The sequence below is a fragment of the Archocentrus centrarchus genome, chromosome 6 (assembly GCF_007364275.1).
Source record: "Archocentrus centrarchus isolate MPI-CPG fArcCen1 chromosome 6, fArcCen1, whole genome shotgun sequence".
In the NCBI taxonomy this organism is placed as follows: domain Eukaryota; kingdom Metazoa; phylum Chordata; class Actinopteri; order Cichliformes; family Cichlidae; genus Archocentrus; species Archocentrus centrarchus.
This window is the reverse complement of record NC_044351.1, coordinates 4,288,431-4,306,131: the sequence shown is the minus strand read 5'-3', so window position 1 is coordinate 4,306,131 and position 17,701 is coordinate 4,288,431. Positions and strand designations below refer to the sequence as shown.

General features: G+C 39.1%; 1 protein-coding gene across 1 annotated transcript in view; it reads right to left on the bottom strand.

Moving 5' to 3' along the window:
* carmil2 (capping protein regulator and myosin 1 linker 2) overlaps nt 1-17,701 on the bottom strand; it is an 83,621-nt gene that overhangs the window by 27,300 nt on the left and 38,620 nt on the right. Inside the window, 8 exon segments of the mRNA XM_030731381.1 lie at nt 11,881-12,125; nt 12,128-12,341; nt 12,344-12,420; nt 14,279-14,345; nt 14,465-14,554; nt 15,316-15,403; nt 16,214-16,270; nt 16,272-16,387. Coding sequence (XP_030587241.1) covers nt 11,881-12,125; nt 12,128-12,341; nt 12,344-12,420; nt 14,279-14,345; nt 14,465-14,554; nt 15,316-15,403; nt 16,214-16,270; nt 16,272-16,387 — 954 coding nt within the window.

Sequence of the window (17,701 nt, the reverse complement as noted above, 5' to 3'; positions counted from 1 at the left end):
AAATAACAACATCTGCAATAAGTCACTTCCTAACAACAAAGCTCAAAAGCAGCATTTTGGCTAAGCTTAGTGAATCTGCATTGCAGTGGTGTGTCCAGAGGGGGAGCATGGGTTGGCACACCCCCATCCCCGATCCAAAAAGAGCATGGATAAGAATGTAACAGTACATTTAGTTAAGTACTTTATTGAAGTAGTTTTAATCTGCTTGGACTTCAAGTATGTCATTGTTATGGTGTTATCTTCCACTATAGTTTGGATCAAAATACTGTACTTCATTTTAAAGGTGTAATTATTTCTTATTTTACAGATTTTAAAATATAAATGTACCATTGTATTATGCTGTCCTAATATAGATAAAGCTACACAGCAGTATATGAAGTTATTAAAATCATATACAGCTGCAACAGTAAAGTGATAAATATAATTTATATAATTTATAATTATATATAATTCATTAATATATATGATTCTGAAAAGTGCTACTCTAAATAATAAGAGCATTTATTTAAGGTAGTTTGAATATACAGCTTGTTTACTATGAAGCAACTTCAGAACAATTATAACTTTTTCTAGAGTAAAAGCTGTAATCCTTCTGATCACTAAAAAGCACTTTGAGCAGTCAGTAAGACTAGAAAACCACTGTATAAATGTGCTTCTCTAGTGATGTGAGTCCGCTTCACTGCTTTAATATAAATACCAGTTTTGCAAAACAGCTGTCCAACATAAAATTACATTTAAACTTTTTGTGTAATAACTTTATTAGGGCACAAGGCTTTACAAGTGCCTGAGAAACCTGCCCAGTGTTTTCTATGCCTGCTTTCTACCCTGGAGTATTTCTGATAAAATATTCTGATTTCCTCCGGAAAAAATTCTGGAAACACCCCTGCTGCAACAATAGATGTACCTAGCATGAATGAGGGGGACACTAATCTCACTGGGGCTAAGTAACAGATTAAGACTGACATCTACTCTAATTTGGTGCTGATGGGTCTGTGGTAAATGGACTGGTTCTTATATAGCACTTTGCTACTCTACTTAAGCACTCAAAGCACGTTATACAGCATGTCTTCACCCATTCACTTTTTTCTACTACACTTCTACATCTAAGTCCTTTCTAGCTAACATTCGCACACAATCACACTCTGATGAATGCATCAGGAGCAACTCAGAGTTCAGTATCTTGCCTAAGGATACTTTGGCATGCAGGCTGGAGCAGCCAGGGATCAAATCACCAACCTTCTGATTAGTAGGTGACCTGTCCTACCTCCTGCGCTACAGCCACCCAAACAACAACCGGATGAGCCCTGCCAGATTTTGGGAAGCACCCTTCGCGTTTCTTTGGAACTATAAACAGGTCATTCATCACTTTGTGCAGCTAGTTTTAAGGCACAGTCTCACACAAAAACCTGTCTTGCATGGACAGCATGGCTTGTAATGGACAGTGGGTAAGAAGCGTGAATAAGAGAGTGCAGGGAAAGCAGAGTGAGTGGAGATAACAAAAAGACAGGATTAGAAAATGAGTACATCAGAGGGACAGCTGAGGTTGAGCAGTCTGGAGACATGCAAAGACTGAGATGGTTTGGATTTTTTTTTTGGATGTATTAGACAAAGGATATTGAATATGGAGCTATCAGGCAGGAGGAAAAGAGGAAGACCAAATGGATCTGTCTGTTAAGTGAGAGTGAAACCAGGCAAGAACTCAGTCCTTGATAACACAGCATTCAAGGCCGATTAAAAGGATAAAGTGTTGAATTCATTAAGTCAGTTGTACACATTCATAAAGCACCTCACCTGATATGTATGCTATTATCTAGGACAAGTATTGTTTGCACTTTTGTAAAAGTGACTACATTTGTCTATGAGTGCACCATGTACGTATATTTGTAATGATACATACCGATTGTGCTGTGGTTAAAAGAAGGCTGCTTATTCCTGAATTTGCTGTGTTGGCTTAATAATTACACTGGATGTCCTTCTGCAGCACTGCCTTAAGTTTAAGGGGTTGTGTCTTGGGGATGTTTGTTTATAATCTCTGCTTGGTGGTCATAGAGTTTGTGTAACTGTGACAGTATGAATCTCCTTCATAGTTTATGAGTTTATCAGACATCAAACTGACATCAGCCCCTGTCAAAGTTGGTTGCCCATCCACTCGTTATGCTTGCCAACACTGCAGTTACATAGTAACCACAGTCACAGTTAGCAACAGGACAACCACCATCATGCCATACTCTACAGACTGTAACTATAAACTATGTTCATGTCAGTCTCTGAGTTGGGATCATGAGTGAGACATTGATTATGGAGAATTCTGTGCACACATAAACTGGTACTTATATCTCACTCTTACTGAGCACTCAAAGTGCAAACTACAAACTACTAACCTATTGTCACATACATTGACACAGCAGCATTCACCCACACTCACTGACGGACGCATCAGTTTGGGGGTTCAATATTTTGCTCAAGGACACTCTGACATGTAGACTGGAGGAGCAGATGATCGAAGCACTAACCTTCCTCTCTACCTCCTGAGCCACAGCAAGTGGCTGCAACTTTTATGGAACTCTAAGCCAATATTAACAATAAATATGCAGGACAAAATAGGGATATCCCATGGAAAGTAATTGTATATCTGTACAAACATTCATTTTCTAAAGACTGTTTAGCAGATTATTTAGTTCCTGAAATAATATTTATTCTTGAAAGGAGATGTGTTTTATGGACTGAATTTAACAACTGATTTATTATGTCTCTTTTAAATGATTGTGTTGCATTAGCCGATTATACTTTTTGAGCCAAACTGTAAGGTGTAGTAGAAACAGGCAAAAAGTGCCAACAACAACTTTTATCCTGGAAGATCTACGTACGAAGGGATGCTCAAACTATCGACTAAATCAAAACCTAAAAGAGCCTAAAATTATGCCTGCAATAATACAGTGCTCAAAAAAAAAAACCCCAAAAAACCCCCAAAAAAAAACAAGAAAGAAGAAGAAGAAAGGAACAGTTTTTAATCAGAGTTTAGCATCAAGTCAGTTAAATGTCTGGGATATCGATCTGGGCAGTTAATCAGTTTCAGCTGCTTTGGTGTTATTGAAATGAACAACAGGTGAACTAGAGGGGCAACAATGAGACAACCCCCCCAAAAATTATGGTTTTACAAGTGGAGGACACTTACATTTTTTCCCTCCTCATCTTTTCTGACTGTTTTTCCACTAGTTTTGCATTTGGCTAGGGTCAGTGCCACTACTGGTAGCATTAGGTCATACCTGGACTCTACATAGGCTGCACAGGGAGTCCAACTCCTCCAGGATGGCACATCCGTACCATTGCCAGAAGGTTTGCTGTGTCACCCAGCACAGTCTCAAGAGCATGGAGGAGATTCCAGGAGACAGACAGTCTCGTTAGATGCTGGGATGAGATCCTCAGACCCATTGTCAGACCCTACACTGGTGCGGTGGGTCCTGGGTTACTCCTAGTGCATGTCCAGCCTCATGTAGCCAGAGTAAGCAGGCAGCTCCTGGAGGATGAAGGAGATCCCCAGGACACCATCTGTCGTCTCATTGTCAGGCATGCTACAGAGTACCATTTTGAGTTGTTGAAATGAAATTTTGGCAAAATGGGCTAGCCTGCTGCATCATTTTTTCACTTTATTTTTTTAATTCAGCCCTCTGCAGGTTGATCATTTTCAGTTTCTTCAAATGATGTGGTATCCTTTCAGTCCTAACACATTAACCAGCCCATATGAGTACAGATATCTAACATGAATTTTTCCACTGAGATCTGATGTGTTTTCAAAGTCTTTCTTCATTTTTTTTTTTGAGTAGTGTATATAAAAGTTCCAAAGCCAATACAATGGAAGGTTTTCCTGGGCAACAGTAGTATTTATCTCTATCTTTCCATATTCTTAATCAGCCAGAGAAGAATAATGATCTTCTCATTCATTTGTTGGCACCTCCTTTAAGCCACCTGTCTCATTGTGCTTCCTGCCAGCATGGTACTCTGTCACAAAAGCTCTCCCTATCGCTCTCTCTCTCTCTCTCTCTCTCTGTATGTGTGTGTATGTACAAACACACACACATGCACACACACTTGTGCTCCACTGATGAGCTGGAATGATTTGGATCCAGGACAAGTCCTGGTAAAGGATCCTATAAACTTGGTAAAGATTCAATTTTGTCTCATGTGTAAATAAAACTCTGCTGATAAGGCTTGTCTCTGCACTGAAGACTTCTATGAACTGTGCATCTGGACTGCATTTTTACACACTGTGTTTAGTCAGAAACCTCCCTGAAAAGGGGGGCTTTTTTCCTCAAAATTTTCCCCTTGCTGTGCTTGATTTCAGTGGATAAAATGCATCTGATAATATGCATTTTCCAAAGGTACCACTTCTGTCCTTACTCACTTTACCATCTCTGTGGATTACCTGACATTGCAAAGAGGCACCTTATTCATGCTCCTGCATCTCTGCTTCCTATGTAGAGTACAGTGGGAAGGTTTCCATATGCCAGATCCTTCTATGCTGCCTTGTGTTCTAGCCATCTGCCATCATACTCGCCTGCAAACAATTGTCAGCGTCATAAAAATTACTCGATCCCCTTGTTTTGTGATTGATGTTGTGCAGAAAAACTATTGACGGATTAGTTAACGGGTCTTATGTGTTGTCTGAACTAATACCTCTCATTTGTAAAAACACATTAATAATAGAAACAGAATAGAATTTTATTTTCAGGCTGACAAGAGACTGGAGTTTCTGCAAATGTTCATGACCATCATTGATCTCACAGTAATAATGGAGACAGTCCTCCCATTGATGCAGTTTGTCTCCAAGACAAACAAGAGACCCGTTGGCCAATAATGCTCCACTGTCAAATACTTTATTTGTACAATATGTGATATATTGAAACAGAAACTGATTTGGCTGTAGGTCAAACATCACTGAGTTGATACCCAGGACCTTCTTGCTCTGAGGCACCGCCATTCACAGAGACAAACCTTCTTATTGCACAGTATTTCTCAAAAATTTAGAAAATTCATGAAAAATATAAAAATTAAAAATCAAAAGTCTGTCTCCCCTGTTTTGTAAAGCCTTACCCAAAGAGTATCTGTGCATAGTTTCAGAAGATTTCAAATATAAATATAAATATAAATTTAGCTCAAAGTTAAAATTAATGTTTATCTTCAAAATTTCAAAAATTTGTTAAAAAAATAAATAAAACATTAAAAATAAAAACCTGTCTGAAGCGTTTTGTAGAGCTTTGCACATTGAATACTCATACCAAGTTTCAACAGAATCAGCCAAGGAAAAAGGGAGGAGCAGGAATTAAAGGGAAACATCATTGTATAATATTTCTTGAAATTTTGGAAAATTCCTAAAAAAATCCAAAAAGTCAAAAATCTGCCTTCCCTAGTTTGTAGAGCCTTACCCAAAGAGTATTTGTGCCAGGTTTCAGAAGATTATAGAGTATAAATGTTGCTGGATGGCTCAGTATCGGATCAGCTCCGCTGACTGTCACCTCTGATGACAGCAGAGCTAAAAAAAACTAATAGGACATTGGTAGAAAAGAACTGGAGGGACTTTGCATTAACCCCCAGTTATTTGCCTACAAGAGCTGACCTCTGGGACCATCATGGATGACGGGGCTCTAGGGTGTAACCAGCAATAATGCTGTCAGTATTGGATATATTGGATAAGACTTCATTATGGTTCCTGAATAAGTTTTGAAACTGTGTCACTTCTTCATGGCTTAATAAATGTTTTATGATGAGCCACTTGAGCATGATGCTACTGAGAACCTGTGTAAGAGTTTTTTAGCTGCACAAAAAGGTTTTGCAATGGTTTATAAAAAGTGTCTTGCTACAAAAATACCTCATGGTACAGTATATTAAAATGGTAAATGGACTAGTTCTTATACAGCACTTTTCTACTCTAGCTGCACACTCAAAGTGTTTACATAAAAATAAAAAATAAAGATCATAAAGCTAATATAAAAATACACGCACATACATTTGGGACCCTCCTCTGTAGGTGCTGACACAGAGATGATAAGATAAGCAAGGAAGGCAATATAATATCAAATGCAAATCCTGTAGATGTTTTCTAGTCGGGCCTATATCCTCTCAGGTTTGGGGTGGGAATTCTGCCAAAAATGTTTGACAGAATACAAACAAACTGCTGTAAGAAAACAGTCAGAGTCCTGATAGGAGCATATTGTTTTTTCATTAAAATTGTACCACAATGTACAGCACTAGTCAAAGTTTCCAAACTTTTGAGTGGTACTATATATTGGGCAATATTTACTCTTTCCCATAAAATACTGCAATATACTCTGAATAGCACTACATTCTGAGAATGATGTTAGCCTCAACAGCAGAGGGGCCCCTCAAGCCCCAATCACACAGGCCCAGACTGGTTGGTTGACCCCCTGGCAACTTATTTACTGCCCAGTCTATTGACAAGTGGCTGCTGGAGTTGCTGGCAGTCAGTGGGTGAAATCAGTTTGCAAGAAGATGGTGCACCAAAACCTCCCTGTGATTGCTTTGGTCACTAGCCGATTGCGGCAGTCAATCATAGTTTGCGAGACACAAGATTTGTCTTCAAGCACCTGCTAACTAACCACAGAGTTGGTAGTAAAACTTTCAAAATCTGTAATATAAACAGAAAAGGAGAGTACTTGCCTTCAAAGTAAAGCTTGTACCTTACCGCTGAAACCAACACATTTGAAAAAGATGCAACTTTTACTTTGAAAGCCAATAGTCTTAGTTTTACAGCCACTCAGCCAACGGTTGTGAATGTTTGCACCAAAGCAATCACAAAGTTTTTGGTACTATACTGTATACTCCTTTGCGACCAATTTCACCTAGCAACAACAAGCAACCTTCTGCAACCGCTCGCCAGTCGGATCAGGGAATACTTTATTTTTTCCTAGAGAGCAGTGGTTGCCAAGTATCACTGGTCTCTAGGCCTGTATAAATGGGGCCTTACTGAACCATGGAATTTCTTTTTTGATTATCTGGGCAAATCCAGCACTTTATTACACAATCATATGGTAAGGTTAAATGTAACTGGGGATGTTTGCTTACTATTGTCAAATGGCAATTGATCAGAAAGGCAACTGAGCTTGTTTGCCCGACTTTAAGGTGGAACTTGCTGCGCCTTGTCTCATACGTTTGTGTGTGTAGCGTAGTCATTTATTGTTCAACAATTTTTATTACTGTTATGTCATAACATTAGAGTCAGTAGCACAGACAGTATAAAAGGTGGAAGCAGTCACTGTGACATCACTTATTCTCAACAAAGTCCTGTTAAGAAACCTCAGGCTCAGTGTTTTAACTTGGCCACCTTGGTGTTTGAAACTTGGATATTGTGAGTGAGGGATTGATCTGACTCCACCAGGTCAGCAATCATATCCTGGATGACCCCCCCCCCCCCCCTCTTCTGACAGCATTTCTTATAAAGACTTAGAATGAAATATTTATTATGGACTTAACTGATAGTCTTGGGTCAATGAACAGAACATTGAACCCATGAAGATATCTAGAAAGTGTTTACTGTGGTGACAACAGAAGGGATCCAAGGACCATTTTTCCACAGGTTTAAGGCACTTCTGTGTTGTCTTTCATTTCAGACCTGGAAGTTAGGGCCGTCTTTCAGACTGGTTTAGGGTCAGTAGCAATTACAAAAGACATATTCCAGGTCCAAGGAACTTAAGATCCTTCTCCTCACACTTCACTCTTCAGACTGCAGGCTTCTTTATGGTTCCTAGACTTTCCAAAATAGAATGGGAGGCAGAGCCTTCAACTATCAGACCCCCCCTCTTCTGTGGAACCAGCTCCCAGTTTGGATTCAGGAGACAGACCTCTGTTTTTAAGATTAGGCTTAAAACGTTCCTTTATGATAAACTTATAGTTAGCCTATAGCAGCATAACTAAAGAATGGCTGGATTAGGTTCTGGGTCACCTGATCCAGCCTTCCTTTAGTTATGCTGCTACAGGCTCAGATTGCTGGGGGACTTCCCATGTTTTACTTTCCCACTGTCACCTAGTGTGGGCTCATAGGGGATCATCTGATTGTTAGAGTTTTCTCTTCATCTTACCTTGTTTTGATTGGTGCTATAAATGTATTTTTCATTTTTATAAAAAATTAAAAAAATATTTCGCTCACTCTAAAAAATACAATTTATTGAACTGAATTACATGTTTAAGTAATGTTTACAATACTGTACCTATACTACCAAAAGAACATTTTTTTTGAGTCTCACTCAGTCTTCTTTTTTATTGCCTGTCATTCCGTCTAAAGTTGTCTGCCACAGTGGCTTGTGTCTGCAGGACCCTCACTTTTTTGCTGCTGTTTCATCTTTACTCTTGCCTCCGTGACCGTTTCATATTGAATAGCTAGAAGAAGACTTTTTTCTATCCAGCATTTAATCTCTGACTACTGTGAATTGGTGAATTTCAAGAAACTTCACTGGAATCAGCTGAAGTGCATTTGAGTTTAATAGTATGTGCTATCTTTTTTAAAAATGTTGGCTAATTACCCTTGTGTTAAACTGTGCAATTAAATAATTAAATTAGATTAAATTACAACAGCATAACATTCTTTTACAAACCAAAGAATCAAGTTTTTAGTTTTTCCAGTTTTACAAGACCAATACAAAAAAAAACCCAAAAATAAAAAAAAACTGATTTAAGGGAAAAACTGTTTAAGTGCAAAGTCAGTAAAAGTTACTTTGGAGAATCACAGCAAATTTTGCATTATTGTAGGGTTTTATCTTACAGTATAAAGCACCTTGAGGTGACTGTTGCTGTGATTTGGTGCTATATAATAAAATTGAACTGAAATTGAATCGAATTGAATTGAAATAATCTACTCTGATATTTAATAGCATGTGAGACTTGACCAATAAAAATCATTTTAATCATTTTAGTAACTTAATAAAGAAAATACTTTTAATGTTAAACCAAAAAGGAAAAAGAGTGGGTAATCTGACAATTACAGGAGAGAACAGGGCATACGAATGGTGAACAACAAAAACAATAAGCTGTCAGACTTGGACATAATGTTTTCTGGCTTTACTACACTCGCTGCCCAAACAAAGTCTTAAAGCTTGTAACATTTTGAGCTAATGTACCGCACTTCAACCTGGTTAGAGGGAAATGTTTAAATTCTGTTGGCTTCGACACCATTTTGCACCATCAGATCACAACATTTTTAATACAGTAACAGCATGATACTGGTTTAAGTCATTTAATTCATCTGATTGTCATTTGTTTGTTTAAAATCGGTCTTCTACAAATCAAAAGTTGGTCATGGAGTTCCACGGGGTCCTATGCTAGGAGGAGCACGTAACAGATTATAAATGCTTCCATTGTTCAATATTATCAGGACCCCCCAGCCATAATGTGTCTACAAAGCCAGATGAAACAAACCAGTAAGTTTAGCTAACAAAGCCATTAAGACCAGGGTGCCCTTTAATTTTTGATGTGTGAATTAAGACAATAAAAAATTGGCCCACCCACAGCCAGAATAACTATATATTTATTTTGTATGACATCGCCTTGTTATCCAGCACTACTCTGAGGAACCCTGGAGTTTTCCTTCACCAGGATGTGCTTTAACTCACACATACAGAACTACCTCTTTTCAACAGCAATATTGTCAAAATAAGAAGCATCTTGTCACAGAATGATGCCAAAAATACTTTGTGCATATGTTGTCTTAGGCTGATTATTGTAATTCTTTATAATTAGGATGTCTATAAGTCTCTGAAAAGCCTCCAGCTCATCCAAAATGCTACAGAGTACTAACACAACAGGTCATAGCTCTCTCACTTTAGCTTCTCTGCATTAGCTTCCTGTAGAAATAAGAATTTACAATCCTTTGCATACTAATCTCTTAATGACCAAGCTCCATCATACATTAAAGACCTCATAGTACCACATTATCCCACTAGAGCACTTTGCTCTCAGAGTTACAGGGCTGCTTATTGTTTCTGTTTCTAGATTTTCCAAAAGTAGAATAGGCGATAGGGCCTTCCGCTATCAAGCTCCTCTATTTCCTTTCTTCCAGTGTCTGCTTGTCAAAGCCTTTTGGTTTGAGAGACAGACAACATCTTTTTGAAGCTTAAAATTTAGCTTTTTGATAAAAAAATATAAATAGGGACACCTCAACTGGCTCTTTACTTAGAGCTATAGACCCTGGCTACTGAGGGCTCTCCCAAGATGCACAGCACATCTCTCACTACTTGACACTACACATGTCACTAACTTTATATATTCTTTCTGCCATAGTTTGCTCTTTCTCCTCTCAGTCCATTCTCTGTAGCTGCCCTGCCCGAGTCTGGTTCTGCCGTAAAAGAGTGTCTTATCTGCCCACGGTTGCCAGCTGTTTCCTCACAGGGACTCATTGGGTTTCTCTGTTTAATACTGTAGTCTTGACTATACTATGTTAAATTTCATGCGATGGCACTTTTGTCAAGTTGTGAATTGGTACTATTTAAATAACTGATTTATTTAATACAGAAATGCAATGCTGTTGTTTAGCAATGCCGTGCCCACCAAGCATGTGTTTTCAAAAAAATGGAGGCCATGATTAGAAACAGATCCACTGAAGTTTTGATGTTTACTATTTTATTCTGAAATGTACGAATATATAATTTACATTTTAAACTGCAAATGACTAACTACTATCACTCACTGACTGACTAATGCCTTTTGAAGGTCCAAGCAAGCGGAATAACTGGCAAACATGGCATCCATTTGACTGAAAACAGTGCCCAACGCATAACGGATGATAACTATAGAAATCCTTTATTTCTTGTTTTTTAATCAGAAAATATTCCATCATGTTCAAGCCACTTAAGTCAATTTTACAATAACCACAGCTGGGAACCAGTATCAATAATAGCTAGTAGTTCTGCCAGCATTTGTTGCTGGAAATTAAATTGTTAATTCATCAGACTTTTAACTATTTTACTAGCTATCATAGTAACATGGTAGTCTGGAAGCTGAGACATTGAAGATTGTTTAATGTGCAGTCCGAATGTGTTGCATTTTTTTCCCTTTGAATGTCTAAATTGTTCAGAGCTGCAATGCATATGTAAAAAATGGCTTTTTGGAACCAAAAACACTGTGCAAAAAAAAAAAACTTCACATGGTACACTAACATCTACCAAACAGCCAATTTGTGAGCATCATAAAAAGTAAATCAAAAAGAAGACAATTCATACAAATAACGTCACAACCAGATTGAGAGAAATTTTTTCTTTCAGCACAGAGACCCCATTAATGTGAAAAACATGAATAATTGACTTAGCAAAAGCATTCCCAAGACACACACATGCAAGCACGCACGCAGGCAGGCACGCACGTACGCAACGCACGCCACACAACGCACCGCACGCACACAGCATTGGGAACAACCCAGGGAACACCACTCCCAAACCGTATGTGCCTGTTCTGCCACACACACCTGTGCACAACTACATGGAGCAGGAAAATGCAAAGATAAAAGATGGCTACCATTATTACTATATTATTAAAAAGCACAAAGACGATAGATAGATGCTGTGGATAGATGTAGAGATATTTCCTTGGAGATCCCTATTTATTTTTTCTATTATTCCCTACTTTCCCACTTCCTTCCTGCTCCCTATCCTCTATCTATTCTTTCCTGATATTTCTCACTTTTCTGCTCCTCCATCCTGCTATTTTTACTGTGGCTGTATTTTACTGACCATACATAAAAAGGCCCCACTACACACAGCCTATGTGCAAATACAAATGTGTAATTTCGGATTACAATTCTATATGTATGTTTCTGCATGCATCCGCACAGAGTGCGTGTTTATGTGTGCTGGGTCTTTGGTGTGTGTGGGTTCTTACCTGAGGCCTGGAGGAAGGGGGTTGTGTGTGTGTGCGCCGTGGCCTTGGTCGGGAGGCAGTGTAGTGCCTTAGAGTCTGTCCCTGGGTGGGTAGAGGCTCCATGGGAGAAACAGAGTATCCAGATCCGGGGAGGGGGCCTGGGCTGGGGCAGCAGCCAGGGAAGGGAGCCTCTCGCCTCTGTAAGCCTCCGCAGCCAGCTGCCTCCTCCTTTGGAGCTTGAGCGGAGATGGAGTAAAGGAGAGGGAACTGGGAGGAGGAATGACGATGCCCTCTCGTTCTGATACTGCTTCTGCAGCATCCGCTGCCAACCACCTCCCCTCCCTCCGCCTACTCCCCCTCTGTCCTGGGGGGGAGGGGGACGGGGAAGAAGAAGGGGAAGGGGAGGGGCTTGAGGTTGTGAGTGACAGTGGTGTTGCTGTTGGTAACCAAGGCAAGCCACACCTTCCTCCTCCATCTTTCTTCTCTCCCCACACCCTCCTCCCCAATCTCTCTCTGCTCCTCTGTCCCTGATCTGCTGCTCCCAGTCTCCATCCAGAAGGCCTGAGAATGAAATGATATAAATGATGATAAAAGAGACAAAAAGATAGATGATGAAAGACAGAAGAAAACGGAGGGAGGAAGGGATAAAAAGATTTGGTCTCCAGTCCATGTAGTAAACAAGCATTTGCCTGGAATGTACTGTATATAAAATTATCTAGGACAGGCAGTACTCTATATGGAAAGCATGGGCAAACAATAAACACAGGAAAGGGGAGAAAGATGGAGTGCCAAGCAGAAAGAGAGATACTAAGCAAGGAAAGAGCTGGAGAAAGGAAGGAATGAGCATCATTTAAGCTTGCAGTGATGAAATAGAGAAAAAGATGAGCAGCAAATGGATGCTGCTATATTGCACTGCACAGAGGAACACAGTTAGCCTGCCACACAGAGCTAACACACAGGCATACACACATATAATATGCCAGGGTGAAAGCCTATCAATCTTTCAGCTCCAGGGACAATGTGAATATTTCAGTATCCTTTGAAATTCAAATTTATGAATATACTTTTAGAAATAAAAATGCTCAAATTTAGATACTTTCATCTAAATTTGAGAGAAAACAATGCCCTAATTTTTTCTTACATGTGTCAAACATTAAAAAAAATTACACAGACAGTAGACATCTGTGTCCTGTAGCTTGCCAGGCCCTGTAGCTAATGCGGACCAGGTAGCTTAGCCACCATTAACTCTCCCCAGCAGAATCCTGAGCAGCTGGGAAAACAGGCCGGCTGGGTGCTAGTGTTGAAGAAACGCAGCCCTAAACAGAAGCCCCGCTCCCCACTCAGTGACACACCTGCCGAGGAACGAACCCTGGTTATTGGTGATTCTATTTTGAGAAATGTGACGCGAGAGATCGAAAGGGCCAGAGCAGGTGACATAGAAGGAAATCTGAAATTGCTCGCTAAGGTTAAATGTAGATTTGGTAAAAATAATAGCTCATTCATTCTATGGACCCCTCCCCAATCGGACCGGGAGTGACATGTTTAGCTGCATGTTCTCCTTAAATTGCTGTCTGTCTGAATGGTGTCTAAAAAATGATGTGGGCTTTATAGATAATTGGAAACATTTCTTGTGAATACCTGGCCTTGCATCCACCCCACTTTGGATGGAGCAGCTCTCATTTCTAGAAATCTGGTCAAATTTATTAAACCCCCCAAAACTATCCAAGACCTGGAAGAGAGTGCGCCTGCCATGCCACCAAAAAAAGACCACCAAAAAACAAACCAAAATCAGCATAAACATTCATAAAGACAGAACAACACAGCATCCTCAACTGCACCAATAAGTAAAACTGTTAAATGTGGATTATTACACAATAGGCCTGACTCTTCTGAGTCCCTGTTAGTAAATGATTTAATAGTTGATCAATATATTGATTTATTCTACCTAACAGAAACCTGGTTACCGCAAGATGAATATGTTAGTTTAAATGAATCAGCACCCCCGAGTCACACTAACTGTCAGAATGCTCAAAGCAGAGGCTGAGGAGGAGGAGTAGCAGCAATCTTCTATTAATCAAGCAGCTGACTAAGAGTTTATTAAAATTTTACAAACTGTGTTTTTGCTTCATGTACTGTATTTGATTGTATGTTTCCACGGTTCAATAAATCGCTGCACCTATTTCCCATTTTCCTAGTGAAATATTAAAAAAATGAGTGGTGACACGAGACTTTTGCACAATACTCCATATATCATTATATACTGACTCTTCCCCAAACAGCAGACAAAGTTAGTGACTGGACAAATTAAGTGAGTACAAAATGGCTCTAAATTAGATTTGGATTCGTCTGATGGTTCTTGCAGTCACCTACACATGTAATTCAGATTCAGAGAATGGATTATACAATAGCTTTTGCTTACTCTTAATTGAAGAGGCAGGTCTCAGGCTCTTGGAGTGCAAACTGTTTCTCCATATTGCTGGACTGTACTGTGATGGAGAGAGTACAAGTTAAAAAAAAAAGAAAAGAAAAACATGAAAACTGTAAAATTCAACAATTAGATAAAACAGACAATAACAGAATAAATGGATGGATGTGAGGTACTAACGTCATCAGTTGGGAAGTCACTCTCAACCACTTTGAGCTCTGGGATGTTGAGTCTCTGAGTGTTGCATGAATTTTCTTTTATAAGGCAATCCTAAATAATACAAAAAATTATCCCCATGAGTGCAGACACCAAAGATTTTTACATATGTTTTCTAATTATAATAGAAGATAAACTTCATTATTGCTATTGGTATGTTCAAGAAAACAGTGCAACATTTTTGGAGATATTCTTGTTCCCTATTTCATAAAGACTGCTATTAAGATGGAGTAATTAATTGGGCGTACTGTAATCTTACTGTACTTCTAGAATAGACTTCTAGACTATGTACTGAATGTCCAGAGATGAATTCATATGAACATTTTACAAAATGCTGAATTGTTCCTTAGTGCTGAAGGTTTCACTGATGGTCAGATAGATGCTGTATAATGTGCGTGGATAAAAATACTGGGAATAAAGTGTAAAATATTGTTCTGTATAAAATATAATTAAAACATATACTGATCAGCCTCAACAGTAAAAGTACCTGCCTAATATTGTGTAGGTCACCCTAATTCTGCCAAAAAACCTCAGATACATTGCAGTACATTGTCTGGAGTGGGACATTGGCAGCTGATCCTTTGGGTCTTTTAGGCTACAGCCTCTTGATACTGAATATACTCAACAGCAACAGTTCGGGCTACTTGTCCTGTTCCTCCGGCAGCTTTTTTCTATGTGGTTTGGTCAACTGTCCTGTTGATGGTGAGTGCTGTTGCCAAAAGGGGGTTATCTCACACACACACACACACACACACACACACACACACACCACACCACACCACACGCACGCACGCACAATGCACGCACACACTTACCATTTTGTCCTGTGCCCCTTTTAGATCCTGTAGCACCTGCTGTACAATGCTTTCAGCCAGAGTGACAGTCAATGTTTTTCTTAGTTCACTTTAATGACAGGACAGAGGAAATAAGGTTTGACTGCATTTATGGTAATACATTGTTCAAATTGATAATTTACAATAATTTAAGCTCATATAACACATGGTTGTGTTTTAGTATTGTCTTATATAGAATTGAACATATTTCTTGACATAATTCATGTCTTTGCTTGTGTCATGTTAGAAAGCAAACTTGTCAATAATATACCAAAGTGGACAGGCCTTAATAGATATAGACACAGATATAAATACAATGCTGTCAGCTGCCAGTGCCAGTCAATATGAAAATCCTAGGTGACATCATTATCAAGTTATCATGTTTTCAGAAAACTCGCCCTCTGACCTTGACCTTGACTTGAGGTCAAGATCGCCAAGATTCAAACTTGTCTGAGATTTTTACTAGATGTACTACATGAATTTGAGGTGACATCGTTCTCCCGTTATCACGTTCACAAAGTTCTGGTCATTGAACAGAGAAACTAAAACAAAGATGCTCACAGGGTGTATTGCAGTTCACGTTCCTAGTGTTAATACAAGAAGTCCTAAAACTAAAGGATCATATCTGTCATGCATTCATTTATTTAACTTTGAGGAAAGACAAAGAAATGTTCAGAATTTAATTTATAATGTTTTAGGTAAAAGCTGAGTGTGGAACCATCACAGTTCATCTTTTTATGTAACTGAACACATCCTGATAAGATGTCCATTGAGTCTGGTGATATGGCATTATATAGTTCCAATGGTCAAACAGATCATACGGGATGTCACTGAAAAGACGAACCAAATGACAACAACTGCACTGTGGAATTGTTCTTACTGCAGTCTGTTGTTGATGATGTGCCCTGTGCTCTCCACCAGAGTGCTTCTTAGGAATATGTGTCTGTGTGCTTCTTTTAGACACACACTCTGACAGACACTTGCACACACTAGACCGCTGGACCACCCGTGGGCACACTGCCTCAGCATGTCTCCTCAGGCCTTGAGACAACTCCTGGAACACAGAGACGAGGGCTTGAGTAAGAGCAAGATTGGGCATCTGAAGATAAAACAACATGAAACAGTCTTCCCTCAAAACCGAGCTCGACCTGACACTCAGAGAAATGTCTTTTGTTCTGTTTTTTGTGTCAAGCTGTATCTAGAAAATAAAATACCTGCAGTCATTATGAACACCATATAAGTTTTTTAAAAATAAAATTAATTATTTTACTGGTAACAGTATTCCAATCCAGAAGTCTCATTTGTTGTCAAGTTTTATGAACAATGCACGAGCCTGTGAATGACTTTGAATTCCTTCAAACTACTTTGTGCATCTGTGGAGATTTCAAAGAATTATAATAATTCTTGTGCTAATGAAATAAATCAGCACTCTACCTTTAATTTGACACAAATAGACGTTACGCTGAAACTGAAACAGATTAGAAAACAAAAGCACGCTGAGAGCGTGCCAACGCTCGGCTGTTTGGGATTCGTAATGGGGGGAGGGGTCAAAGTAAGGTCAGAGACCAGGTGTGTGAAGTTTGATGAGTCTGGCTTGAACAGTATGCATCTATCGTTCTTGAGTTATGGCCAACGTTAAGTGTTTGTGGAACAAACGTCGACCCTTTTACTACCATAGCAGATGAGGGCTCTGCACTGGAGCCCTCATCTGCTATGGAAGAAACCTCTACAGAAGCCTCCAACGAAGTCCTGCCCTGAGTTGTCTTCAAGACAGCTGGTTAGGGGGTTGGCTAAGAAGTGCTGGTATATAACAGTGAGAGTTACAGACATGGTCTGAACCCTGTTGTGTAACTACTGCACTTTATAAAATACAGCCCCTTTCCCACAAAAGTTGAGACAGTGCATACATTTTTTTATGAAGACAGAATTAGCAAAATCAGTTAAACCTTTAATTTAACTGAAATTAGTAACTAAAAACATATTAAAAGCTGAAATTGAAAATTTTAAAACTATGTAAAGACTTCTTCTTCACCTCTTCTTTTAACAAAATTGTGGAATAATTTGCCTGCTGAGCAGAACAACAATTCATATTTTGACCGGTCAGACAACACGGCACCATTCTACTTTACCTCAGTCTATTTTAACTAAGCCTTTTTTTTTAGATTCTCAGAATCTTAAATCTCCTAAATGTACTGTAGATGATGAAATGCCCAAGTTCTTTCTTTAAGTGTTAAACTACTTGCTCACACAATCTGTTACATCTCACATTCCTCAAAAACTTCAGCCTTCCCGGGATGTCCTTTTTCCCTGTTACTTATTAAATGTTTCTTTTCGAATCACACATAGTCATTTGCTGTACCTGTTGTAA